Below are 25,908 nucleotides of genomic sequence, written 5' to 3'. Positions count from 1 at the left end.
GTTAATAGTGGTCGACGTTCCCCGTGATTTGACAAAAGTCATGCCTTCCACAATACTTTCAAACAATCCTGCTTAAGTCTTTGGTTGTTCGTCAATACATCATCTACTGATTCGCCTTAGTGAAGCCGTTCGACCAGCCACTGTCCCCTATGTCTCTCCCTTTCAACTTTTAATTTAAAATAAACTACATCCTCAGCAATTGCAATAACTGACTGAAATCTATGTCTCTTCCTTTCAACTTTTAATTTGAAATAAACTACATCCTTAGCAATTGCAATAATTGACCGAAATTGCTTATTAACCATATGATTCTCTAAATTCGGAGGTCATATTTGTTTCTCAAACTATCCTCAACTCTAAAATTAGTCATATATTTATTCAATTCCACCTCTCTAATGGATGATGGTGATATTTTTTTTATTGAATAGCTTATGAGAGATCCAGAGCAATTCAAAAAAATCCTACAAATTATGTACCGTTTGAACATTTTTATTAAGTTTCTAGAATATTTCCTAAATTATGTACTACTTTGATGAATACAAGTGTGGGCTAAACTTTGGGCTATTCATATTGGATGAGAAGAAATGTGTTAGCCCAACAAAGTAAGCAAATTGTGGACCCAAAATTGTCACATCATTGTTATTTGCACGTGATTCATACAACTCTAATAAATTAATTTATATATATATATTATTTTGTTGTTTCTATCTTTGTGAAGTTGAATTTGAACGGTTGAAAAGGTTTAGAAGTAATATACTTAATACATTGTAATATTTTTTAAATGTTACAATTTATGAAAATTCTTGGTTTACTGAAATTGCAATATGTTTTTAGTCAATCATCTTCATTACTTACGCCCTAGCTAAGTAACTCAAAACCAAGTTGTCCATTTATCCGGTGTTTTGAAATTCGGATCGGACATGCCGGTTGAATATGTTAAACCGCAAACCATTGACTCGTCCGGTCCAGTTTAATCGGTTGAACCATAATATCGGAACCGGAATCAAATTTGGGTTTTTCTTTTCCGCCCAAAATTGTGCTTTTTCTTAACAGAAAATAAACAAATAAAATGACATGTTATATTATATTATAATTTCTATAATATTTGAAATGATTCGGTGCGACATGCGTGTCGTAAGTTACGCGGATAAAAGGAAAAATAAGTTTGATTTACGTTTTAATTGGAAATGAGTAATGAGTCAATGTTTGTAAAAGAAAATAAGTTTTATTTACTATAAAAACTATGTATAAATAATTATAAAATAAATAATTAAACCGGTCCAACCGCGACACATTAACTTTTCCAAGTCAATGTCCGATCCAGTTTTCAAAGTATTGCATTGTATCATCTTTATTACCTACGCTTAAGTTAATTTTTCTTTTAAGTGACAAATGGAAATCTACCTAATTATACACAGTTCACCTAGCTTAGGCTACATTTGACCATAAATACAATGGTCAAAAAGATGAAAAAAAATAAAATAAAATAAATAATGATGACATACACAGTAACTAAACTAACCATCCCATCTCACCAAAGAATCTTAACCACAAACCTCATTTAATTTCCTGCAAATAAATAAATAAATAAATAAATTTATTTTGATCAATTCTCTGAATGCAGTGTCCTTTCACCATCTTCAATTGGATGATATAAACAAAAGCTAAGATGATGAAAACAAAAGCCTATACATATTCCCCCCATAGATACTTACAGATTTATTCACAATATATATATATATACATATGTATCAGACGGTGCTCAAAACTGCCAGTGTACAAAAGCCAGTCTACTTTTTTTTTTTGTTTTTTTTTGCTCTCTCTCTCTTTGATCAGATGGCAGAAGTCCCATTTGATCAACACAAACAAAATTGTATTCATATACATTGTCTCTCTCTCTCTCTCTAGATATTTCTCTCTCTCTCTAGATCTCTCTCTCTGCGGTCTGTGAATAGTAAGAGAGAGAAGTTGGATGCTGAAAGTGCTTTTTGAGTGCCCCAAAGAAATGTGACAGCAGGCAATTAAAGCTGAATGGTTGATAAATTTTTTTTTTTACCTTGTTGTTTTGTAGTCAGGGAAGAAAACAGTAGAGAGAGAAAGTAGAGAGAGAAAGGGGGACCATTGTCATTCTCAGCATAATAATTTTCACTTGGTTAATAGGTTTTGCTTCAGATTTGCAGAGGGTCTTTTAATGGGGCTTCTTTTATAGCTCTCTTCTTGCCTTAATTTCCTGACATTGTACATAGGGTACCCTAGGGTAGGGTACCCTACAATTCTGATGAGAAATTTTATAAAGGAGAGAATCTTTGCTTTCCCTTCCTTGAATGGAATTATTATCAATTCTATCATGGGTATGTTTGTCGTAACACTTTGTAATCAAATTAAAATAAATTAAATAAAAATGCTGTCTTTCTCAGCTAATTCTGCAACCCTTTTTTTCAATTATCTTTAATTATTATGGCCTTATATTTACTTATAACTTGTAATAAAAATGCTGTCTTTGATTTCTGATAGAGCATGCAAGATTTATTACATCACCGAATCTTGATTGTGCAGTTCCTTAAGATGTTTTTTCTGCACATTTCAGAAATGAATTCTTACCTTTTTTGGGTTATTTCTTGACTATCTTCCCCCATTGATTTCTGCTTCCCACACTCTTCTTCAAACCATTATATATACATATACACATATATACATATATACATATATGTATCTCATCTTCCCATGAAATAAAAATCCAATCTTTTTAAAACCAAAAAAAGAAAAAAAAAAAGCCCACCACCATGGTTTCAGAAGATTCACCATCAAATTCAAACTCAAGCATTCTCCATCAATTCATCATCTCAAACTCCATAGCCAATCAGAACCACCACTTCGAGAACCACAATTTCGACCCTACTGCTTACAGTAATATAAACAACAACCCTAATTATTTCCCCAACTCTCTGCCTTTCATTTCAAGAACCACCACCACCGCCGAGCTCATCCACGGCGGCGGACACGTGTCACCGTCCGATGATTCCGACATGACCCACGAGAGGCGTCTGATGGATCTTCTCGGCACATCCAACGGTCACAATCACCACCACCATAATCAGCAGCAGCAGCAGAGGCTTTCACTCTCTTTAGGCGGCTCCATTAATAATCCATGCAGACTGAACCCGGGCGGGTACCTCAACCCGGATCCGGATTACCAATTCACCGGACCTGCTTTCACCGCCCCGCATTGCTCCACCTCGTCGTACCAAACCGAACCGTTTGCCACTGTAGTTGGAAGCTCAAAGTACTTGAAATCAGTTCAGTCTCTTCTTCAAGAAATGGTTAGTGTCGACGACAACGAAATCGACGCAAGCAATCGGAGATTAGTCGAGAAACTAATGCGAAAAGGGTCTTACGGGCTTTCGTCGGATCTCAAAATGGAGTTGTCTAACACCGAATTCGTTACCGAAAAGCATGGAGTTTATATCAGCCTGTTAAAACTTCTTGTCCTTCTTGAAGAGGTTATTAAAAAAAAAAAAAATCACTTTTTTTTTTCTCATTAATTAGTATTTTAGCAATTAATTTTGAAATGTATTTATTTATTTATTTGCAGGTGGAGAGAAGATATGAGGAATATTACCACCACATGGAAGATTTGGTGACGTCATTCGAGATAATCGCAGGTTTAGGAGCCGCAAAATCATACACGGCGCTCGCTCTTCAGGCGATGTCGAAGCATTTTTGGACGTTGCGAAGCGCTATCGTGTCGCAAATTCGAGCGACGAAGCAAAAGATCGAAAAGGACATGCCGAAAATAAGTTCAAGATTGGCTCAATTGAGCTTGTTTGATCAAGAATCTAGGTCAAATAGAGTGTCACTTCAGCAGATTGGGATCATGCATAGTTCGAGGCAAGCGTGGCGCCCGATCCGAGGCCTTCCGGAAACTTCCGTCACGATCCTCCGCGCTTGGCTTTTCGAGCATTTTTTGCATCCGTATGAAAAAAAAAAATTATACTAATGTATTAGCAAAATTAAATTTGCATTTAATAATTAATAATTAATTATTTATTTATTTATTTGTTGCGTGTTTGTTCGATCATTTCAGTTATCCGAGTGACTCGGAGAAGTTGATGCTAGCTTCACAAACAGGCTTATCAAAGAACCAGGTACAGGGACAACATATATTGTCAAATTGTGACTTGGTTATAAAGTTACTTAATTTTATTGAATTTTTTTCAAATAGGTTTCGAATTGGTTTATAAATGCGAGGGTTCGATTATGGAAGCCGATGATCGAGGAAATGTATAAAGAGGAATTTGCCGAGTCTTCGACTGAGTCGGATCAGTTGTTGACAAGGGAAGGTGTGGGAGATTCTGCTGAGGATTTTGATTGATGCTGGAATTTTGACAACCTTAATTCAGCTCAATTTTTGATAATTGTGTTTTTTTTTTTTTTGGCTAAGGATTTTAAATCTCTAAGTATGATGATTCCAGGGCCTATTTGATTTTATTATAAACTCATCATAGGTTCTTTATTATATATATAAATATATATTTTTTTTCCTTCATTGGAAACATTAGAGCTTTATATAATTGTTTTTCATTTTAGGGTAAATTACAACCAACCCCTGAGGTATGGTCAAATTACGAAAACCCCCTCCTGTTTGGGTAATTACAACCACCCCTCAACTATAAATCTCCCATCCTTGCGGTTTCAAATTTAGTGGAATTTTCTTGATTATATAGAATATTATCACTTTTGTATCCGTTTTATCCCACTCGAGCTCTACATTTTGAAGCAAGATGATCATAAGATGTGTTTTTTGGCTTGTATATATATATATATATATATATATATATATATATATATATATATATATATATATATATATATATATATATATATATATATATATATCAAATTGTGGTGCATCAGAAACTGTAGTTTTACACAAAACGAGTACAAAGTAGTGCACATTCTAAGGATCTAGATTATTATGTTGAATTTGACATCATAAGAAGGAAATGTAAGAAGATTCATAGTTGAGGGTATATGCAATTATCCAAACAAGAGGGGGATTTTCGTAATTTGACCATACCTCAGGAGTTGGTTGTAATTTACCCTTCATTTTATTATAAAATAGTTATAAAAATTTAATTTTAGTTTTGAGGCTCCATAAAAGCCCATTTAACTTGGGGCTTGCCCTGAATAATTGGGCTTGGATCGCAAACAAATGGTAACTCTTTCTTTGCCAAAAAATATTGCTATGCTAATTATTATTTCTAAATTTTATATTTTTATCATTTGTAACTGTTTTAACTTATACAACTTATATGTTGTAAAATTCGATTACAAAATCTGAGTTAGTGGTCTTTAGATAACCCACCCTTGATGAGATTTTCTAAATTGATGAGATAACACCTAATTCACTAAAGGTTAAAGTGCGTGGAGTATGTACATGCAGTCACGCACGTGAGGAGTACATGAAAGTTGTTATCAACATCGTCCGTGACTTGGAGGAAAAAAGCAACTAATGTGATTGATTGACAAATGACAATAGTGACCAATTCAACATCAATTTTTTTTACGGTTGCTACGAGTCTTTAATTTAATTATTAACAACCATTTAATTGGGTTGCTAGCAACCACTTGAATTTGGTTACTATGAAACTACTTACGGAAATCAAATCGATTTGGTCACTAGTTTAGTTTTAAACAAATCAAGAAAATAAAAGAAAGATGGGGGGCGAAAATGTAAATAATGAAAAAATACAGCCATATCTTTCTTTCGTTTCTTCATCGCTCTCTTTCTCTCTCCGCTCTCTTTCTCTCTCGCCTAGGGGTGTGAACGAGCCGAGCTCGCCTCTTTTGGCTGGCTCGAGTTTATTTTGTCGAGCTCGAGCTCGTCGAGTTCTTCTTTTTCTGGCTCGAGCTCGAGCTCGTGTTAATTTTGTCGAGCTCGAGCCCAATCTCTTTTTTTTTTTTTTTCTTTTTTTAAATATTATTTTATTATTAAAAAATATTTTAAAAAATTACAAAATAGAAACTAAATTGTGATTATATATTTTTTTAATATTTGTATTTATTTCTATAATATTTTATATTATTATACATTATTTAAATAAAAATAATATATAAAAAAAAATAAATAAATAAATAATAAATCCGGCTCGCGAGCTGATGAACAACTAAAATCGGGCTCGAGCTCGGCTCGTCAGAAAGCTCGAGCTCGAAAACCTCGAGTCCGAGTTCGAGCTTTTTACGAGCCGGCTCGGCTCGTTTACCACCCCTACTCTCGCCTACTCTCTCCTTCTCCCTCTCGGTTCTTGGCTGAAATTCCAGAAATTAATTGGAGAAAATTCGAATTCAAGAAGGGGTTTGAAGAAGTGAGGTATATGAAACAAATTTGAGGTTGGAATTGCTAATCCCCAATTCAATTATCGACAAAATTAGGGCTGTGTGAACGAGGGGTTATGACGATCAAGTCACATCGTTGGGAAGTCAGCTTTCCAGTGGTGGTGGCCTCCAGCGGTGGTTACATCAGACGGTCGCCGGAATCGGGCGAAGAAGACGACTAGGCGCTGTCCAGAAATCGAATTCCAGCCTTTGGCTCTTGAAAGAATTAATTGAACGGAGGCCTTAGAGGGTGAATCTCGACGACCAGAACCCACGGTTAGAAACCTTGAGAAGTCAGCCTTCCATAGGTGCTTGTTCTCGGTGGTATTCATGGGCGGTGGTCGCCGGAATTTGGCGAGAATCCCAGTTGCTCACTTCAACTTTAGGGAAAGAAAACCTGCTGCCGCACCTGTTTTCGGAGCAGAATTTGGAGGGTTTGGAGTGCGAATTTGGGAATCATTCCTTGACTAAACTCGTAGAGGATCTCGAAAACTATTGGTAAGTGTAAAATTGTATCGAGTTAGAGTATGTTTTGAAGCTGATTAGAGGTCCGAATTAAGTGACTGTAAATCTGTAAAAACATGGCATTTTTGAATATTCTTCTTACGAGGCCCTTTTTGCTATGTTGAGCTAATAATTTGGGTTGTTTGTCTTCTGAGAACTTGTAGTTTACATTGTAAGGTTCAATTTGGTGTATTATTTGGACAATTTGGATAACTCTACAAATTGTTATGATTTTTCAAATAAACAGTGCCAGCAAATGCATTTTGTTTAAACAAAACCTAGCAGTTTCATGAAATTATCTTCTGGGGCTGTTACTGCTGTGTTAGGTCGATAATTTGGGGTTGGTTTCTAAAGTGAACTTGTAGATGAAGTTGTTATCTTTAATTTGATATATAGTTTAGGCTATTCGGATAAGTATGGTGATCGTAGTGATTGTTAGAATTAGCCCGACAAGAAATTCTTAATAAATGTTTCAAGAAATTGACTAAGTGATATAGTGGAGTAATACGGTCATATTAGAATCTTGTTAAGTGATGAATATTTTTATAGGTATCGACCGTACTAAAGCTCTCACTCAAGGCTTGAGCATGGCTTGAGCGTAAGAATATTTGTTTACATAGCACCTTTCACTGGACTTCGAAGTCCATGTGAGGATCCCTATCCCTTGCCTATTCTTTCTGGGAAACAGGATATATGCCGAGCAATCGTATCGTTCGGTTTATTATTGTTATTACTCGTCGTTTAAATTCAATATATATTTATTGTCGCCTATCTTGTGAACTAATTTGATTTCCGAGAATTGTTGATTCTTGAGCTATTGCAATCTTCGATCGATTTGAAATCCTTTTTCCTGGAACTTAATAAGTTCTCATCTTGATTTGGGAATTATTCCAATAATTTCTTTTCTCGATTCCTTGACTACTCAATTGAGTTCATTTATCGACCTTGAATAATTCAACGAGTTTCAATCTGATTCTCTATCAATTTTAAGTCGTTTCATATGTATACTAGTTGGAACCACTTCTATTATGGTTCATTAAATCATTTGATTTGTTTCTACGGGGGTTCAATGAATGTAAATCGTTCAATAACTGGACGAGGTAAGTAGCTACTTATGCAAGAGCCCAGATACATTATTGAATTATGAGTGCTACTAAGTGACAAATGATTGAAATTGATTCTATCATATGATTTCTTATTTTCTAATTAAATTTTTTTTTCCCTCTCTCAGGTTGGACTTTTTGATGAAGTGAAAGAACGTTATCGTGGAAGTCATATTTGTTGTCGCTTAACAATTTATGAAGTGGAATTTATTATGAAATAATTATAGTAATCTTCCTTACTATTTGGAATGATTGATTTATTATTGTATTTTTGTATGATAGATTGAAATTATAATATTCACATTTGATTGATAATATGTAAATTTGCAATCTTTAGTTTTATTTTGAATTTTTTTACAGCCACTGTTGTAAATAAAAATTAATGTTTTATTCAATCAATTAATTATTGATCTGAATTGGTCAGTAAATTTAATAATTGTCGAAACCATGTAAAAACTATTGCAACCAATAATATGGTCACTATATGTATATATTTTAGCAACCAACAGATATATTATTTATCAACCAACATATACTGTCACTACATGTATATTATGTAGCAACCAAAAAATGTGGTGGCCAAATATATATATCCTGTAGCAACAATAAAATACGGTCACTATACGTATATATTATTTAGCGACCAAAATTATATGGCCACTATATATGTTGCTATAGCAACCATGTTAATATTATTGGCACCATATAATTTACATTAGCGAGTCAAAAACTGGTCGTTAATAATTATATTTTTAGTGACCATTATTAGTTCGCCGCTAAATCTTATCTTTTAGCGTCCAATTAATTTTCTTGTCACTGAGTACTTTTAGTAACTACCCTGTTGTGACCACCGGTGACCAAGCTTAATTTGATCGCTAGAAGTTTTAGCTACCATTTTCTAACTTTTAGCGACCATACAAAATCGTCACTAAAACCAATATTTGGTGCACATGGGATCTTGTGCCTTGAGAGTACTATATATAGTAACTTTCTATTTGAGCTGCAGATTATGACTTGGTCTTATAGCTCATAATATTCATTCTATTATTGCGTATGTATTGATCTGTAATCTCTGGAACTAGTGGATTGTAGTGTACTCCTTCCTGGGACGTATGACTCTCGTTGAGTTCGAACCTCGTAAACTTGTTGTGTTCTTCATCTTCTTCGTTTTCCGTGTGCGTATTTAATTTGTTGTGATTAATTAATTGCTTCATTACAAAAACATTTAATACATCCATATTCCAATCCCATTTCAACAATTAATTAAGGTAACAATAATAAAATGGAAAAATTAAATTACACAAACCAGCAAACGCAAACACCAAATCTAGTAAGTCTATAAAGAGTGATTAAAATTTAAAGTAAGCATACAAACTACAAACACGTGGCTGACATATTATTCATGGAGCAGTTGAAACTAAAACAAGAAAAATTTGCTCCCAAAATTCAAACTCTCTAGCTAGTTGAAATGGTCACACAATAAATCCCTACTTAGCATATTTGCTTGTAATAAGAGGATTCAGTACACATAGTAGAGCAGTTGGTACTATCAATTTTAGAAATATAATATTTTCTATATAAATCCACCATTGCTACAAACAAACTTCATCAATTCAAGAAATCAAATACAATAAAGAAAGTTGTAATAAAATTTCATCAAGTAAGTCATATATGGCTTCTCTCAAAGTCCTTTGTAGCCTCGTTGCGGCGGTTCTCGTATGTTGCTCTCTATCCGAATCTTTTCCGGGTTCGGGCTACGGGTCGGGTTACGGCGGCCCGTATTCGGGGCGGCTTGTACCCGAATTCTACCGGTTTTCATGCCCACAAGCAAATGAGATCATAATGTCTGTACTGGAAAATGCTATTGCCAGAGATTCAAGAATGGCTGCTTCTTTGCTCAGGCTCCACTTTCATGATTGCTTTGTCCAGGTACATTCTTGAAAAAAAAATACTTAGGATTAACATTTTTTTTTAATGATCTAACATTTATTTTTGTGACATCTATATATAAATATATATATATAGGGCTGCGACGCTTCGGTTTTGCTTGACGACAGTGCGAATATAGCGAGCGAGAAAAATTCAGGGCCGAACAAGAATTCGCTTAGGGGATTCGAAGTGATAGACGAGATCAAAGCGAAAATCGAACAAGTGTGCCCACACACTGTTTCTTGTTCAGACATTCTTGCTCTTGCTGCAAGAGATTCTATTGTCCTAGTAAGTTAGTTACATACATTATTAATTTAAATAAATAATTAATTAAAAATGGAATTAATTAACGATTTTTGCGCGCGCACACACACACATTCAGAGTGGTGGGCCCCATTGGGAAGTGCCATTAGGGAGAAGGGACTCAAAAACAGCAAGCCTAAGCAAATCAAACACTGATATTCCAGCTCCTAATTCCACAATTCAGACACTCATCAATCAATTCAGTAAACATGGTCTTGATGAACAAGATCTTGTTGCTCTTTCTGGTAATTAATTTATAATTAATTAAATAATAATTAATTAAATAATTGGACCTTGTTGAATATTTATCCAGTAAGCAATTGCCGGAAAAAAAATGTTACAATCTTGTTTAATTGCGAAAAATGTCACATTTGGAATTTTTAATAAAATTATTACATGTTATTATAATTGCAAAATTAGGGGGGCATACAATTGGAGTGGCAAGATGTGTGACATTCAGACAAAGATTGTACAACCAAAATGGCAACAACCAGCCCGACGTGACGTTGGAGCGAAATTACTACAACGGCCTCAAAACCGTTTGCCCTAAAAGCGGGGGCGATAATAATATTTCGCCTCTGGATTTTTCATCTCCGGTGAAATTCGACAACAGGTACTTTAAGTTGATATTGTGGGGCAAAGGGCTACTTAATTCGGACGAGGTTTTGGCGACGGGGAGTGTGAGGAAGACGTTGGAGCTTGTCCGAAGCTACGCGGAAAACGAGGAGCTTTTCTTTCACCAGTTTGCTAATTCAATGGTGAAGATGGGGAATATTAGTCCTCTTGTTGGCTTGCAAGGGGAGATTAGGAAAAATTGTCGTAGGTTGAACTGAAAAAAAAAAAAAACAATTATGTTTGCTACATAATGTATGTGATTCTAGTATGTGTGTGTGTTTTTGTTCATGTTAAGTGTGATATGTAATAGGTGTGTGTTGGGCATTTGAAAAGCTATTTATCTTAGTAGTATTGTGTATTACTATTTTTATCGATCGAAAATTATGAAATATTAATTAAAATAAATAGTTACTAAAAGAATACTTATTTCCTTCATTGAATAAAAACAATTTAATGATATATTTTATTTTCTTCCAGAATTATCCTCATTCAACTAAACGCAGGTCAGTACCAAAATTCTCAACTTTCGTAAGTTATAGGACTAAAATTCTGATTATATATATGTATATTTATATGAATTTGATAGGGTCATTGATAAGTATACGCAAATGCATATTAAATTTTCTCCATAAACGAATGATCTACTCTTCGAATATATATGCTAATCGTAAATATTCGGCTGCATATGTCACATTTGTGTTACCTTCGTTCTTTTTACAACATTAAAAGAACAAAAGGAAAAAAAAAATCAACAAGTTTATGTTTAAATTAACATTTGAGCCAATTTATATATATATATATATATATATATATATATATATATATATATATATATATATATATATATATATATATATATATATATATATATATATATTATTAATGGTTTTTGTTGATTTTAATTGATGAGGACCTCTTAGCCAATTTGTAAAATATCATCCTTGCAATCTTGTAAAACCAGAATGCGCTCACAAGCATTAGCCCCAAAGCCATTGCCTGCCAAACAAATAATATAAAATATTGCATTTAGATATGTAAGTCTATATTTGAGAGACTAATTTTACGAAAAACTCCCTGAACTTAGCATAGAGAAACGTCATGTCTGCAGGGGTAGAATAACAATTTTTGCAAGATATTCACCGGAATAAAAAAAGATTCCGTGAAAAATCACGCCATAGATACAGATGTCGGGGGTTTTGATAATAATGGATAGATGGGGTGTGTTTCGTAATTTAGCCTAAGTTCAAGGCGGTGTTTTTGTAATTTATCCAATTTATAATAACAAAATTATATGAATTTAGTTTCAAATCTCTATCAACTTATTCCTAAATTCTAAATCCAGAAATTCAAATGCATCAGAAAAATAGAAAGTGATTAATTACCTTAATCAGAAGTGGATTATGAGCGGTTAGAGTGACGTAAGTGAGATAAGGACCACCAATCATCCTTGCAAATGTGAATATCACCGCAAAACCAATCTGCAATACCAAACCAAACTTCAATAATAATTATTTTGGAATATAATTAAATAAAGGGGAAATGAGTGATAACCCCCTACTTTTGAAAATATATATGAGGAGACCCAATGAGTTTTTTTGTCCTAGTCAAAAACCCAAATTTTGATCTTAATTTGTCAGACCCCCCTGGACCAAAGGATATGACTGTTTTACCCTTATTGGGCAGTTTTTGGGAATTAAGACACGATGAAAGTCACGATCTCTCATTTGATTTTCTCTTCCACACATTAAACCCTAAGTTTCTCTCCACCCACAGCCCTTCGCCTCGAAGCGCCGCTCCTCACATCCCTAGTGTCGCTCCACCATCTTATCTCAATCCGTCCCCTTCAAACCCGTCGCAGCAAGATCTGAAGCCAAAGTTCAAGCAGGGGAACGACAATTGTATTGCAGTCTGCTCTTGCGAGTGGATTCTCGATCCGGTGATCGGCTGAGAACGACAACTGCGATACTCGTGCCAGATCTGGCGGCGCGTGCGGGTACAATCAGGATGCGCGTCGTTTGATTGCAGTTTGCTCTTGTGAGTGGGATTCTCGATCCGGTGGTCGGCTGAGAACGTCAATTGCGATGTATGTGCCAGATCCGACGGCGTGTGGGGGTACAGTCAGGATGCGGTGTCGTTTGGTTTCTATTGCAGTGACGAGCGTCGTGATAGCAGTTGCATCGATGATACCCCACCCGGTGGAGGAAACAGTACGTGTATCTGATTCTTCATTTTTTACAATATTATTTATATTTCTATTTAATTAATAAAAATAGTTGCTACGGTGTGAATTATCTCTCCACTCATTTTTACAATAAACTCCACCATAATTAATATTATTTTAATCACAGGTTTATCTAATGTCAATCTCTGTAATAAATGGAATCATTATTCACACACACACAAACTTGTTTATCCTTTTAAGATATATTCAGATGAAAATACCTAAATTGTAGTTTAATTGCTTGCTTGTTAAACCTATATTAACATGACTACATGTGTAAGTTATGATGTGCCTGATTTTGTTGGTTTATTTGAGGACGAGAGCTACCTTGTTGAGAGGACAGGTTGTACGTTTACAAAATTGTTGTAGAAAGAAGGAATGATATGCCTGATTTTGTTTGGAATCTGAATGAAGATTCAATTATAGATAATTGTAGTCATATATAGTCACATATAGTAATATGTAATAACATATAGTAATATGTAGTAACATAGGCGTGTGATTGTGTATTTCGATTTATATTTGTTGGTTATGAGTTGATTTATAATGTAAATAATTAAATTGGACTTGATTTTTCGTCACAAGTTTTGGTTTTTGAACAACTTCTATGCACTAAGTTTTTGCCGGTAGAAGATGGTGCATTTTCCATTTTTCTGTTCGTTTTCTCTAAATCGTATTTTCCATATATAGTCACATATAGTCATGTACGTGTAGCCGTATATAGTCACATGTAGTAACAAGAATGAACATAACTACATGTGACTATAGTTGACTACATATAGTCATATATAGTCATATGTAGTAACAGGAAGACATAACTACATGTGACTATAGTTGACCAAAGTAAATTTATCAATAAAGTGTTTTTCATTGTTTTTTTGTATTTTTCATGTAATGTAATTCGAATTTTGCAGGTGTTTTTTGAGTTCAACAAAGTAAATTTTGTACATCCATCATCGAATTTTGCAGTTATTTTTTGAGTTTTGGTTTTAATTTTTTTTCTTTTTTTGTGTGAAGCTGTGAGTTTAATTTTAGGAGTCGACTTGTACATAAACGCGATTGTTGTGGCAAGAAATATATAAAAAAAAAAAAAAAACTCGAAACTTGTTCCTGGTGGTGGTGCGACAAAACTGACTGTTCAGCCATTGAAGGCATAGAAAAGGTAATGAATTTTAATGTGCTTCTTAATATATTGAATCACTGTTTATTGGTCCTCAAATGTTTTGTTTACGTTTTTATACTTGGGAGTATATGTAGATTCGTGATGAGAATATTTTGTTGGTAATATGATATTGATATTTTATTTATCGAGAATGAAATAGGTGACTACTTTACGTGTGTTTCAACTATTATTTTATCTATGTTCCACTTCAACTTGCTTTGATCTTTGACCTTTGGTTATACGGAGAATAATGATTAGCATACTCTGTTTGTAATTTGATTTTGATAATATAAGCTGTTCCGTATCGCCTGGAGAACAAAGTCAGGTACTTTAACGGACAAATAAAGTCACATACATGTATATAGTCACATGTGGTCATATACATGTAGTCATATATAGTCATGTGTAGTAACATACAATAATATATGGTGTAGTCACATATAGTAATATATAGTCACGTGTAGTAACATACAGTAATATATGGTGTAGTCACATGTAGTAATATATAGTTATATATAAACTATGTAGTCATGTAGTCATGTAGGAGTTATGTGGGGAGTATCTATGTATAGCAGTAGGTGATAGTGCGTGTGTGCACATTTAAATTTGAAGCAAAATTCGTTGTTTGTTTAACTCGTTTTCTTTTTCACAGGTCTTGGTGTTTGAACTACTATGTAGTAAGTTTTTTCACAGGTTTTGGTGTTTGAACTACTATGTAGTAAGTTTTTGCGGAGTGGATTGTGTTCGTTGTTCAAAACAAGCGGTTCTCGTGTTGACAAGTGCGATTTGAGTCAAATTTGGTCGTATAGATAACTGTAGTCATGTATAGTTCCATGTAGTTATATATATTTATATACAAGCTATGTGGTTTTTTTAATGTATAGTGATCTTGATAATTGTATTTTTTTTTTCACTTTTTTGTTAGACATTAAATTATTTATAATATCAAGAATAAAATTTTGAATTTTTTTATTGGTATAGATGATTTTTTTATATATAATCAATGGTTTTATAATCGATCGACCATAACTTTGGGGTAAAAAAAAGTACATGGCTACATATGACTATACATCACTGTGGTATACTATAGTCATGTGTAGTCAATTTCAGTACAGTAAATTAAAAATTAAAAAATTAAAAATTAAAAAAAAAATTAAAAAAATTAAAAAAATTAAAAAAATTAAAAAAAATAAAATAAAAATTAAAAAAACAAAATGAAAAAAATTAAAAATTAAAAATTAAAAATAATTAAAAAATAAAAAATAAAAAAATAAAAAAACTACAAAAAGATGGTACGTATAAAAAATAATAATAAAATAAAAATTTATATTTTTTTATTAAAAAATCTGAAAAAATGATAAATGCAGGTCTAAAAGTGTGGAGTGCAGTTAGTTATAATGCTGAATGCAGTTGGAAAAGCTGAATGCAGTTGGTTAAAATTTACAAATAAGGGCACAATAGTACTTTTGCCTCTCCAGGGGTGTATCTCAAAGAAAGAATTTTAGGGGTGGACTTATCCCTATATATTTTCCATTCTAGGGGTGTATATCAAATGGCCCCTTAAATAAAAGAATATATATATATATATATATATATATATATATATATATATATATAATAAAAAAAAAGAAATAATTACGTCAGCAGCCAAATTGAGGTCAGTGTCTTTGTGGCCAAGCTCTTTAAGAAGTTCCCTCAGGTGGAGTAATGGACTTGACACTTCTGTAATCCACAAAGCAGCCACCATTTCTGAACCACACTGCAATTTTATATATTAATACTGGAAAATTTATAGTTTTCACCCCTCAAGTTTGCACCGATTTTAAATTTGGTCCCCCATGTTCGCAAAAAACACATTTGGTCCCTAATGTTTTAAAAAACCAACACTTTTAGTTATTTCTGAACCACACTGCAATTTTATATATTAATATGAAAAAAATACAATTTTCATCTCTCAAGTTTGCACCGATTTCACATTTGGTCCATTATGTTCACAAAAAAACACAGTTGGTCCCTAATGTTTTAAAAATTCAACACTTTTCGTCATTTCCGTCAATTTTCTGTTAAAACTATTAGAATCAAGCGTGTGCCCATCACTAACCGACTAACGGTAAATTGACGAAAATGACAAAAAATGTTAAATTACGGAAACATGAGGGACCAACTGTGATTTTTTTGTGAACATTGAGGGGTGAAAACTGTAATTTTCCCATATTAGTATTGTAGCTCAGATTTTTAATTAAAAAAAAAATGAGCAAAAAGACGAAATTACCCTTTGGTAGGAAAGTCCAGAAAGAAGACCAACAATGCTGACTAGATGATGAACGGTGTTATCAAGCTTAATTTTCTTGTCGAAAAGGCAGCACACCAGATCATATACCAGATACCCCACGGATACAGCTAGGGTTTGCATCTGCTCAAATTACGTACAAATTTTGTATATTAGAGACTCAAATCTAAATACCTGAGAAAAATTGAAAATTGAAAATTGAAATTAAAAAAAAATGGAAAAGAAATTGGGGAAAAAAATAAAGACCTGTTTGGGAGAAGAATTAGAAGCGAGAGGGCAAACAGGGCAGCTCCAATTTTGAACGGAGAGAGAAGCCAAAGTGACAGCTAAAACAGCATGAACAGTAGAAACAATGCGGTTGCAGAAATCGAAGGAGCGATTCGGAAACAGCTTCCTCAATACCAGAAACAACGTTGCCCATGAGATTACCGCGTAACCAATCAACTTAACCACATAATCCTCCATTTATTATTGCTGTTAATTTACTGGAAATGTTTCTCTCTCTCTCTCTCTCTTGTTTGTTTTTTTTAATGAAATTGTTCAGATCGACAATGCCGAATGAGGGAAGAGAATAGAACTCAGTTAGTTAATTATTTTTTTATTTATTATTATTTTGGAGGGTATTGAATTTATAGGTGGGGCTGTTTGCCGATGAGTTAATAATTAAGACCCAAAACAAACCCCACCCGCCCACCCACCCGTACGCATACTCGCCATCGTAATAATCCACATTAAAAAAAAAGGGTAAATTCCACTTTAGCCCCTTCGTACTCTACCCGAGAACCACTTTACCCCCTCGTACTCTCAATTTCATCGATTTACCCCCTTGTACTTGTACAATTTCCCAATACAGCCCTCTCCTTCAACTTTTGTCAATTATGACTCTGACGCCGTTTGGTCAACTCTGTAAATTACAAAATTGCCACTGCCTATAACGCGTCGTTTCTCCTCCGTCAATATTGTCATTTCTTCTTCTCCCACCACTTCCCCTTCCAAGATATCCCCAAATTGAACCCCTAACTTAGTAAAAATCAAGACCCAAAAAATGATCGATTCCACCCAGTGCAAAGAAAAAAAATATATGAATGTGTGAAACTTTCTCTTTTCTAATCACGAGAGTCAAAATCGAAAAAAATCAATATTTACGTCAATATTTTGACTCTTGACCAAATGGCGTCAAAGTCAAAATCGAAAAAAGTTGACGAAGAGGGCTGTATTGGGAAATTGTACAAGTACAAGGGGGTAAATCGATGAAATTGAGAGTACGAGGGGGTAAAGTGGTTCTTGGGCAGAGTACGAGGGGGTAAAGTGGAATTTACCCTAAAAAAAAAGTGTCAATTACGAATATTATTTAAGTAAGATTAAAATAAAAAAATAATTCGGGTCTACTACACCATTGAGTTACCATGATTTACATTTCTCTATCAAATACTTGTCGGGCCAAGGGATGCGGGCTCTGGGGGCGAGTGATTTCGGCTTTTGGTACAAGTAAAATTAAAATAATTCATTAGTCCCTTTGCTATTGATAATTACAAATACCCGCTAAAACCAACAGCCAATATAAACCATAACGTTGACTTCACCATGAAGATTAGAATAACTTTGACCGTGTAAACTAACGCATAACTTATTAATAGTAAAGTACAAAAAGTGATATGATATTGGCTAACAACCTGTATGGTGGGGGTAATTCCGACCTTTATAAAACCAAAATTGAAATTTAATTTTTAATTTGTTTGATCTAAGTTGTTAAATTCATGTTCACTACTAACCAATTGAAAAGACACGTCACAAGAAAAAAAATCAATGGAATTTTAGAGGGTGTGTGGGACCCATTAGAGGGGGGTGTGTGGGACCCACCACTTTTTTGAAATAAATTTGACCGTTTCTTTATGTGAGTATGTGATTTAATGCCAACGAAGGGAGGTCGGCGAGTATTCTAGATTTAGTTGAATTAATTGAGCCCGAAATTAATGGTGGTGCATAATTTCTTTGGGTTTATTTATTTGGCACTTGCTATTCTTTTCTAAAAATTCCTTGTGTTGTTTTTATTAGGAAAATAAATTGTTTGATTTATTTTGATTTATCTAAAGCTAGGTAGTGTTTGAAGATTTTCATTAAGTGAATCCATATAAATTTTGGGCTCATTTTATTACATAAGTAGGCATGTTAAGAAATTTTCATTTAGTACACATTTGAGGAACCCAATTCGAATTGCTTATGGATATGGCTCAAGCATGGCTCAAAATCAATGATGATTCAACTTTTGTAGGCGGCGGCCAACCTTCATCGAGCTGCATTATCAGAAACTCTAAAGGTTCAATCGTTTTTGACTCAACAAGCTCTTACCTTTTGCATGGACCCTACCATTGCTGAAGCCCGATCTTGTCATTCTTGATGCATGCAAATTCCTCAACGTTGTTCAAAGATGCAATCTTTGAATCAGATTGCTTGAATGCTATCCTTCTTATGAAAGCAAAGTCTCATTGTGCTCACTGGACTGCCGAGGTTCCTATTTCCCTCGTTTCAAAATTATGGACAGTTTGGCTAAGATGGCGTTTCTGGTTTATCTCTAGATCTGTTAATTTTGCGGCTCACTTCCTTGCTAAATGGGCTTGTAATTCTTTTTGGATTGGCACTGTTCCGCGACGTTGTTCCCATCTCTTGCTTTTGTGATGGGGGGAACGACGATTGTTGACTCTTGTGATTTGATTTTCGTTTAATGCATTTTCCCTAATTATCCAAAAAAAAAAGAAAAAAAAAATCGAATTGCTTATTAAGGCTAACAATTTCTTAACTCTTTTGGGTATAAGTAATAAAAAATAATACTGGATCATATCTTATGGGCCAGCTCTCATTAATGCAATAAGGGGTATAAAACCGGGCCGGCCTGATTTCAGAACATTAAATAAACTCAAACCTAAAAGCCTAAAACTGAGAAAACAAACCGGGCCGAGTTCTTCCAAAATAATCAGAGTTCCAACTTTCAATTAAACTCTGGCGGTTCAATACAAGTTTGAGCACGAGCTTTCCGACGAGTAAAAGTCGATCACAAATTTAATTTCTCACAATTTTATTAGATAGAGTTTAGAAAACACATAAATATACAATTATAGTTTCAAAAAAAAAAAAAAAAAACAAATGACTGCAAAATTGAGCCAAGTCTCAAACTTATTTGCACAACTATTTATATTATTACCATCATGCGACGTTATGAATTCACTCTCGCAAGCGGTTGGAACTTGGAACAAGTGAGTTTGTGTCAATGACTCAAGTTCGAATTACATTGCCAACGGTCGCTAAGTCGAGTTTGTCAGACATGATTAACCTAGTGTGGTTTATGTCCCTTGTATGGTTCGCAAACTATTTTACTAGAGTGTCTGTAAACTTATTATCCAAACAGTAAAAATAACTTATAAATTTATTATCCAAACATTTCATTCTAATAAAAATTGGTAACAACCTATCGGCTCTTAAAATAGCTTATCAGATCTAACATTTTATCATTACTTTAAAATAAGTTTAATAGAAGGGGTTAAATATCCTTAACTAAACCAATGTTAATCGATCTTTTATCTCTAGTTAAACATAATAGTTAACTACATAATCACAAGTCAATTGTCATAATACATCACCCCACTACAGTTAATTACCAATCAACAATCTGATGCAATGCTGTCCAAGTCCAATAAAACAAATGAGATTAAAGTTTAATTAATTAACACGTCTTCATCATATTAGCTTTGTAATACCAATGAAAAGAAGATGCTAATCAAATGTTAATCCACCTTCAATATTCCTCTATTGTTAATTATTATGTTTCTTTTCTAAACACAGTTGTGTGATGTCACAGATTCAATCACATTGCACCAACTTGAAAGGATAAAGGATTATGAAAGTTGTTAAAGTAATTTAATTATGCTAATTACAATGACGTCACTTGTAAAACAAATGACACAATTAGAATAATAGCGAACACTAATTACCAATTTACCACCACAAATTTTACATACACAGTTTTTTTTTTTTTAAATCTAATTTTTACATACATAGTTACAACATGCACAAAAGCAATCCCAACCACTTGCTCCCCACTAAACACGAAATTAAGAAAATAAAAAAAAAAAAAGAAAAAAAAAGAAAAAAGAAAAGCACAATAGATCTTAATTCTGGGCAAGCAGCTTTACCTTAGTAATTAATATGCATGCCCACATGCTTTCATCACCTCATCCCATGGTCCATATAAAATTAAGTTCATTTAAAGAAGATAAAGAAAGATAGTACATGAATTAAACCTATTTTATTATTAACATGCAATTAAATTTAAAGAGTTAAACCAGCATTTTAATTTAAGATTATAGGGAGGATCAAGAAGTTGTTATAATCTGTTAGTCTTTTTTTTTTTCCGAAAAAGAAAATGACAACTGATGTCCGTTGATTGTTTGTAAATTTACGATAATTTATTATCAAGTAAATTACAACCGCACTCTGAAGTAAGATTAATTTAAGAAAAAAAAAACTCTCATTTTCCATGATTACATCTACCATTCTACAATTTGTAGATTTATTTCATTAACATCCCTTTTGGAGCTGGATTTAATTTCTAAAAGATAAGGTATTTTTCGTAAATAGACAGTACTACAGGGAGGTGGTTGTAATTTACCCTTTATTATTAGGTATATTTTACTCAATATAGCATCTACATAAGTTTAAGTGTGTACCAACCATCCATCAATTGAGCACCTTGTGTTAAGAAATATTACAACACATATGCCTCTAAACATAATAAATATAAATTGGTGGGTACAAAATTAATAAAGAAATTTAACCATACTATGAATAGTTCCTAAAATTAGAGTATGTAAACCTCTTATAAATGTTTGACTATTAAGAAAAGTGGAATTAATGATATAGAATATTAGTTAAATAAGTTTTGTGAAAATTATAATATATGATGGTAGAAGTGTATTTATTTCACATTTATACGTATATTTGGTGAATCCGCATAACATTCGATTCGAAGTATTTCACGAGCTGTAACATCTACAAGACGAGATCAAATTGAACACAATTTCTTTTAATAATTAGATGAAGCCAACATGAATACAACTTGCATCCAAAGGACAAAAAGACGACCAATCCAATTAAATATCACTATTTAAATAAAAATAATATATTATTTAATTAGTCCCTTCCTACCCCAGACACTCATTGATCTAAATTAATTAAAAATTACATCGCGACAACCACGAAATAGCCAAACAATAATTTGACCATTTTTTTCTTAATCCCAATTAATCCCCAATTATGATTATTAATAATAATCAATAATCAAACATTTCAGCCGAGGCCATAATCGGGTGTTGGTTAATCCCACCAATATTATTCCACGGGTTGTTGTTCAAGAACCCGTCGGCGAAACCCTGGTGCTGATACTCCTCCGCCCCGAACACGCAGCTCCCGCCGCCGCCGCCGCCGCCGGCGGCGGCGGCGGCTTCGGCGGAGGAATTGATGTAGTTCAAGATTTCGTTGAGGGATTGTAGCCTGTGGGTGAGCTCCATCATCTGAGCCCTGAGGACCGAATTATCAGCCTCCACGTGGACATAGTGCTGATTGGTGACGTTGACGCTGGTCAAAATCTGACCGTTCTCTCTCTTGAGCTGGTTAACCTGAGCCATCAGATCATCTAGATGCTTCTGCTTTCTCATCCTGGACCGGCGCGCGGATTCCCGGTTCGACAGCATTCTCTTCCGTTTGCGCTGATCCATCACGTTCAGCAAATCTCCGCCCTCCGAACCGGCCGAGTTTCCGCTCGAAGACGCCATATTTTTTTTTATTTTTTTTATATTTTTTAGTATATTTATTTCGATTTATGTATTATATATAAGAGAGATCTGTTTGCTCGGGAAAATATTAATTATGAAAAAACGTAGAACCAGTAAAGAAAGACGACGGAGAAAGATTGAACGAGGTGCGTTCTTCGCCGGAGGGAAGAATTAATCATAAACCCGGACCTGATAATCTCACTGAGTACAGAAAACATGAATCTTATAACACATCAATAACATAAATTTGGGCAGCATCAATTTATGTTTGTATTGCATATACGACGTGTCGATGTTTCAAAGAATTCTTCTTTTGCCTCCGGGGTTTTTTTGGCAGAATAACAGCCAGAAAATCCCTAAAGAAACAAACAGAACCTCCCCCAAGAAATTAATAAAAACTAAAAAAAGAAAATTAAACAGAACAACAGTATATAACTACTAATTAGAGAACCCAAAAAAATTTATGGGGAGAGAGGAGAAGAGAAAAGGAAGAGGTTAGAGAAGAAGAGAAGGGCTTGATTTATAGAAGGAAAATGAGGCTATGAAGTGAGAGAAAATAATAAAATATAATATTTTTTTTAATTAAGTAATTGGAAAAAGAAAAGGAGAAAATGGTGGAAAAGTTGAGGGGGTGGGGAATCTCTCGTGAGGGGGGGTGGAGAGATTGATGAGGCATGTGGGGTGGAGAAATAATTCCAGAAACGTACAATACAGCTGTGTGGGAGGGAAGATACAGTGTCACAGTGGCATTTAAAAAATAAAATAATTAAATATATATATATATATATTTCGCTGAAATCGATGCATGAAAACTCAATTTCTGACAAAAGATACGATTTTTTTTTTTTAACCTTGATTTCACGGAATCTGGGGTTTTAGGTTTATAAAGGAAGTATTTGATTATGATTTGAGGTAAAAGGGGAATCTGATTTGTAATTTTATTACTAATTAAATACAGCATCATTTTGAAATTATTACAGTGTTGAAATCAATGTAAATGGTCGTTTGTCCTTTTTTTTTTTTTTACCGTTGGAACAGAGGTTGGATTTATGAATCTATATTATTGGCGGAACTGAAATTTAATAAACCAATAGGAGTCTTGTATATGTATATTTTTTAATGGAATATGCTGAATTCTCTCTATGTAATTTAATTTATATAATAATTAGGGTTGGGGCGAGGTTGATTTTTATTTCAAGAGGTAATAAATATTTAATCGGCCCATTGGATGGGGTTGATTTTTTTTGAACAACCTATTTATAATGGGTGAGTTGCTGGTTTCAAATATTGTCCAAAGTCGGTTGACCGATAATTATCGATGAATCAACCTATGTCAATATTATAAAATTAAGGGTGTGGTTTTTCTAAGTGGTTATTGGAATTATCTGAACAGTTAGGATTTGAAATTAAATAAAAAAATCAACAAAGAAAAAAGTCTTATATAAAACTTCGACCGGAACTTGAGAATGTGCATGTCTGGAATTAGTTTGAATTTTAGAATTTTATGTTTTATTGAATTGTTATTAACTATTTTGAACTGAAAAATGATCGTGGCACTAGGCATACTGTGATTTTGCTTATAAGTGAGGTAGGCGACGAGTATTCCCATCAACCGACCCATTTCGAAACGAAAAATTCGATTGTCAACCATCAATCGAAACGCAAAGATTGAATCGACAATGGTTTCAACTTTGAGCAAAATTTCTTAGTCGGATGGTTTGTTTTTTAGACCGGTAATATAACCGACGCAGTCCAGTCTCAATTCTAATAATAACAACCGGATCTTTTGTTGTTGTTTCAATAAAAAATCCTCATTTCTTCGTTTCACGAAAACACCCCTACATCTTTATTAGCTAAAATCACTATTAATTATCAAGTTGTTAAACGGAATGTCAATAGACATAAAGTACCCATTTATTTTCCTTGTATACTTGTAATAATAATTCTTGCAACTCATCTTTTGAAGTCAACATTGTTCTAAGGCATAATTAAAAGTCAATTTAAAGATAACCAAATAGTAAAAAGTTTGAAAATTATCACGAATTCTTATCCAGTCACCGGTTGAATATTAGGTAACTAAAATCAATTCTGGAATCAACAAAAAGAGCCATGAAATTCTATCAAATCAAATAGTAGTAGTGTAGGGTTTTGTAGATCTATACACGGTGAAATACATTGGGTGATCTTGAACTGTTATTCTACACGTAATAATGCACACACCTACATGTATGTGCGCTTAGTGAGTAGTTATTTATATAGATATATGATTAAAAATCACCCAATTTATTACAATATATATACGTACCATCTCACAGACCGTTAGGAATGACCGTGGAACGTGTACCTGTCCCATACTTGTTTCGGGTTTGATTTTATTAAACCCGCCCCGTCCCGTATGTATTTAATTGAAAATACTGCGGCCTTCTTTCACTAATTTTAAAAATGAAAACAACATTAAATTCAAAATACTAGAAGATTCCAGGTGGATGCGCCTGAATATAAGAGGACAGTCCAAAAAAGAAAAAAAAAATGATTAATTAATTAATTAAATATTAAATAATTAATTAGTGATAATAACCTTTGGAAGTTCCAAAGGAATACAAATTGTTTTTGTTAATCACATTCAACGCACCATCACTCTCAGATATTAATATCTTTTAATTTTTTTGTTTAATTTTGTCGTGACGGCCTTTTGCTCTTTATCAGGCGCCACTTATTATAACATGCTTTAGCCTAATTCTGCTGTTTTATTTTGATAATCTTTTCTATTTATAATTAATAATTTAATCACATCTTGCATCAGTGCATGTAACAATTTCTCTGTATATACATACACTGATACACATATACTATGGGAAATACATTACTTAATACCTATAAAAATAGTGTAAATTACGGTCACCCCTGATGTAACGTTAAATTACGAAAAAAACCCCCTTATCTTTAGGTAATTACAACCACCCCTCGAGTATGAATATTCTTACATGTCCACCCTTATGATTCTACTTTGTAATCGTTTTGTGCAAAAATACAGTTTCTGATGCATCATAATCTGATATTTAGAAGCTAAGACCCACATCTTATGATCATATTGTTTCAAGATAAGGAGCTCGAATGGGGTCAACGGATACAAACTGAGGAATATTGACACATAATGGATGAATTTGTAAGAATATTCATAGTTGAGGGGTGATTGTAATTACCCAAACATGAGGGGTTTTTTCATAATTTAACTTTACCTCAGGGGGTTCGCCGTAATTTACCTATAAATTTATACATTTTATAACAATTAGGCAGCCTCGTCTGCATATTGTGACTTTAGTTATGTGACTGAAAATCTTAATGAAAGGCAAATGTGAAACTTGAGATGTAAAGTTGGATAATAAATAATAATAAATAGATTTAGAGTTCCACCCACCAAAAATAAAATAAAATAAAACGTGGGAGGAACCATCAATTTATTTATTTTTAATTGAAACTTTAATTTGATCTCTTCTCCAATAGTTATTTCCATGCTTTTTTCCCCTACTAATTTAAAAAATAAAAAAAATGATTTTGTTTTCATTAAAATTATAATAAGG

The 25,908-nt window shown here is 33.5% G+C and overlaps 4 protein-coding genes and 1 long non-coding RNA gene across 5 annotated transcripts; 3 read left to right on the top strand and 2 right to left on the bottom strand.

Annotated features, from left to right (window-relative positions):
• The first annotated feature begins 2,496 nt into the window (after positions 1-2,496).
• LOC105963011 (BEL1-like homeodomain protein 11) lies at positions 2,497-4,631 on the top strand. The gene is made up of 4 exons (XM_012987363.2): positions 2,497-3,500; positions 3,593-3,972; positions 4,085-4,145; positions 4,223-4,631. The coding sequence occupies exons 1-4, from the start codon at positions 2,784-2,786 to the stop codon at positions 4,370-4,372; spliced, it is 1,308 nt and encodes a 435-aa protein (XP_012842817.2). The 5' UTR covers positions 2,497-2,783; the 3' UTR covers positions 4,373-4,631.
• Positions 4,632-9,478: 4,847 nt separating this feature from the next.
• LOC105962985 (Peroxidase superfamily protein) lies at positions 9,479-11,174 on the top strand. Its single transcript, XM_012987334.2, has 4 exons — positions 9,479-9,911; positions 10,008-10,199; positions 10,294-10,459; positions 10,635-11,174. The coding sequence occupies exons 1-4, from the start codon at positions 9,654-9,656 to the stop codon at positions 11,045-11,047; spliced, it is 1,029 nt and encodes a 342-aa protein (XP_012842788.2). The 5' UTR covers positions 9,479-9,653; the 3' UTR covers positions 11,048-11,174.
• Positions 11,175-11,692: 518 nt separating this feature from the next.
• LOC105963012 (uncharacterized) lies at positions 11,693-17,108 on the bottom strand. Its single transcript, XM_012987364.2, has 5 exons — positions 16,749-17,108; positions 16,485-16,625; positions 15,852-15,971; positions 12,212-12,307; positions 11,693-11,825 (listed from the first exon to the last, which is right to left on the bottom strand). The coding sequence occupies exons 1-5, from the start codon at positions 16,965-16,967 to the stop codon at positions 11,709-11,711; spliced, it is 693 nt and encodes a 230-aa protein (XP_012842818.2). The 5' UTR covers positions 16,968-17,108; the 3' UTR covers positions 11,693-11,708.
• On the top strand, positions 12,516-15,184 carry LOC148771920 (uncharacterized). Its single transcript, XR_016030364.1, has 3 exons — positions 12,516-13,036; positions 14,068-14,212; positions 14,865-15,184. It is a non-coding gene; the product is annotated as an uncharacterized LOC148771920 (long non-coding RNA).
• A 4,455-nt stretch (positions 17,109-21,563) lies between the features above and the next one.
• LOC105962986 (bZIP transcription factor 44) lies at positions 21,564-22,879 on the bottom strand. The gene has a single exon (XM_012987335.2). The coding sequence runs from the start codon at positions 22,325-22,327 to the stop codon at positions 21,827-21,829; it is 501 nt and encodes a 166-aa protein (XP_012842789.2). The 5' UTR covers positions 22,328-22,879; the 3' UTR covers positions 21,564-21,826.
• Positions 22,880-25,908: the final 3,029 nt, after the last annotated feature.

Source organism: Erythranthe guttata, chromosome 3 (assembly GCF_056151865.1).
Source record: "Erythranthe guttata isolate IM_541 chromosome 3, IM_541, whole genome shotgun sequence".
NCBI lineage: Eukaryota > Viridiplantae > Streptophyta > Magnoliopsida > Lamiales > Phrymaceae > Erythranthe > Erythranthe guttata.
This window is presented reverse-complemented; position numbering and strand designations above follow the sequence as displayed.

Coding starts and splice junctions, on each gene's coding strand:
- LOC105963011 (XM_012987363.2), top strand. CDS start 2,784: ATGGTTTCAGAAGATTCACCATCAAATTCAAACTCAAGCATTCTCCAT. Junction 3,501..3,592: donor TTCTTGTCCTTCTTGAAGAG/GTTATTAAAAAA, acceptor ATTTATTTGCAG/GTGGAGAGAAGATATGAGGA. Junction 3,973..4,084: donor TTCGAGCATTTTTTGCATCC/GTATGAAAAAAA, acceptor CGATCATTTCAG/TTATCCGAGTGACTCGGAGA.
- LOC105962985 (XM_012987334.2), top strand. CDS start 9,654: ATGGCTTCTCTCAAAGTCCTTTGTAGCCTCGTTGCGGCGGTTCTCGTA. Junction 10,200..10,293: donor CAAGAGATTCTATTGTCCTA/GTAAGTTAGTTA, acceptor ACACACATTCAG/AGTGGTGGGCCCCATTGGGA. Junction 10,460..10,634: donor AGATCTTGTTGCTCTTTCTG/GTAATTAATTTA, acceptor TTGCAAAATTAG/GGGGGCATACAATTGGAGTG.
- LOC105963012 (XM_012987364.2), bottom strand. CDS start 16,967: ATGGAGGATTATGTGGTTAAGTTGATTGGTTACGCGGTAATCTCATGG. Junction 16,626..16,748: donor CTAATTCTTCTCCCAAACAG/GTCTTTATTTTT, acceptor TAATTTGAGCAG/ATGCAAACCCTAGCTGTATC. Junction 15,972..16,484: donor CTGGACTTTCCTACCAAAGG/GTAATTTCGTCT, acceptor ATAAAATTGCAG/TGTGGTTCAGAAATGGTGGC.
- LOC105962986 (XM_012987335.2), bottom strand. CDS start 22,327: ATGGCGTCTTCGAGCGGAAACTCGGCCGGTTCGGAGGGCGGAGATTTG.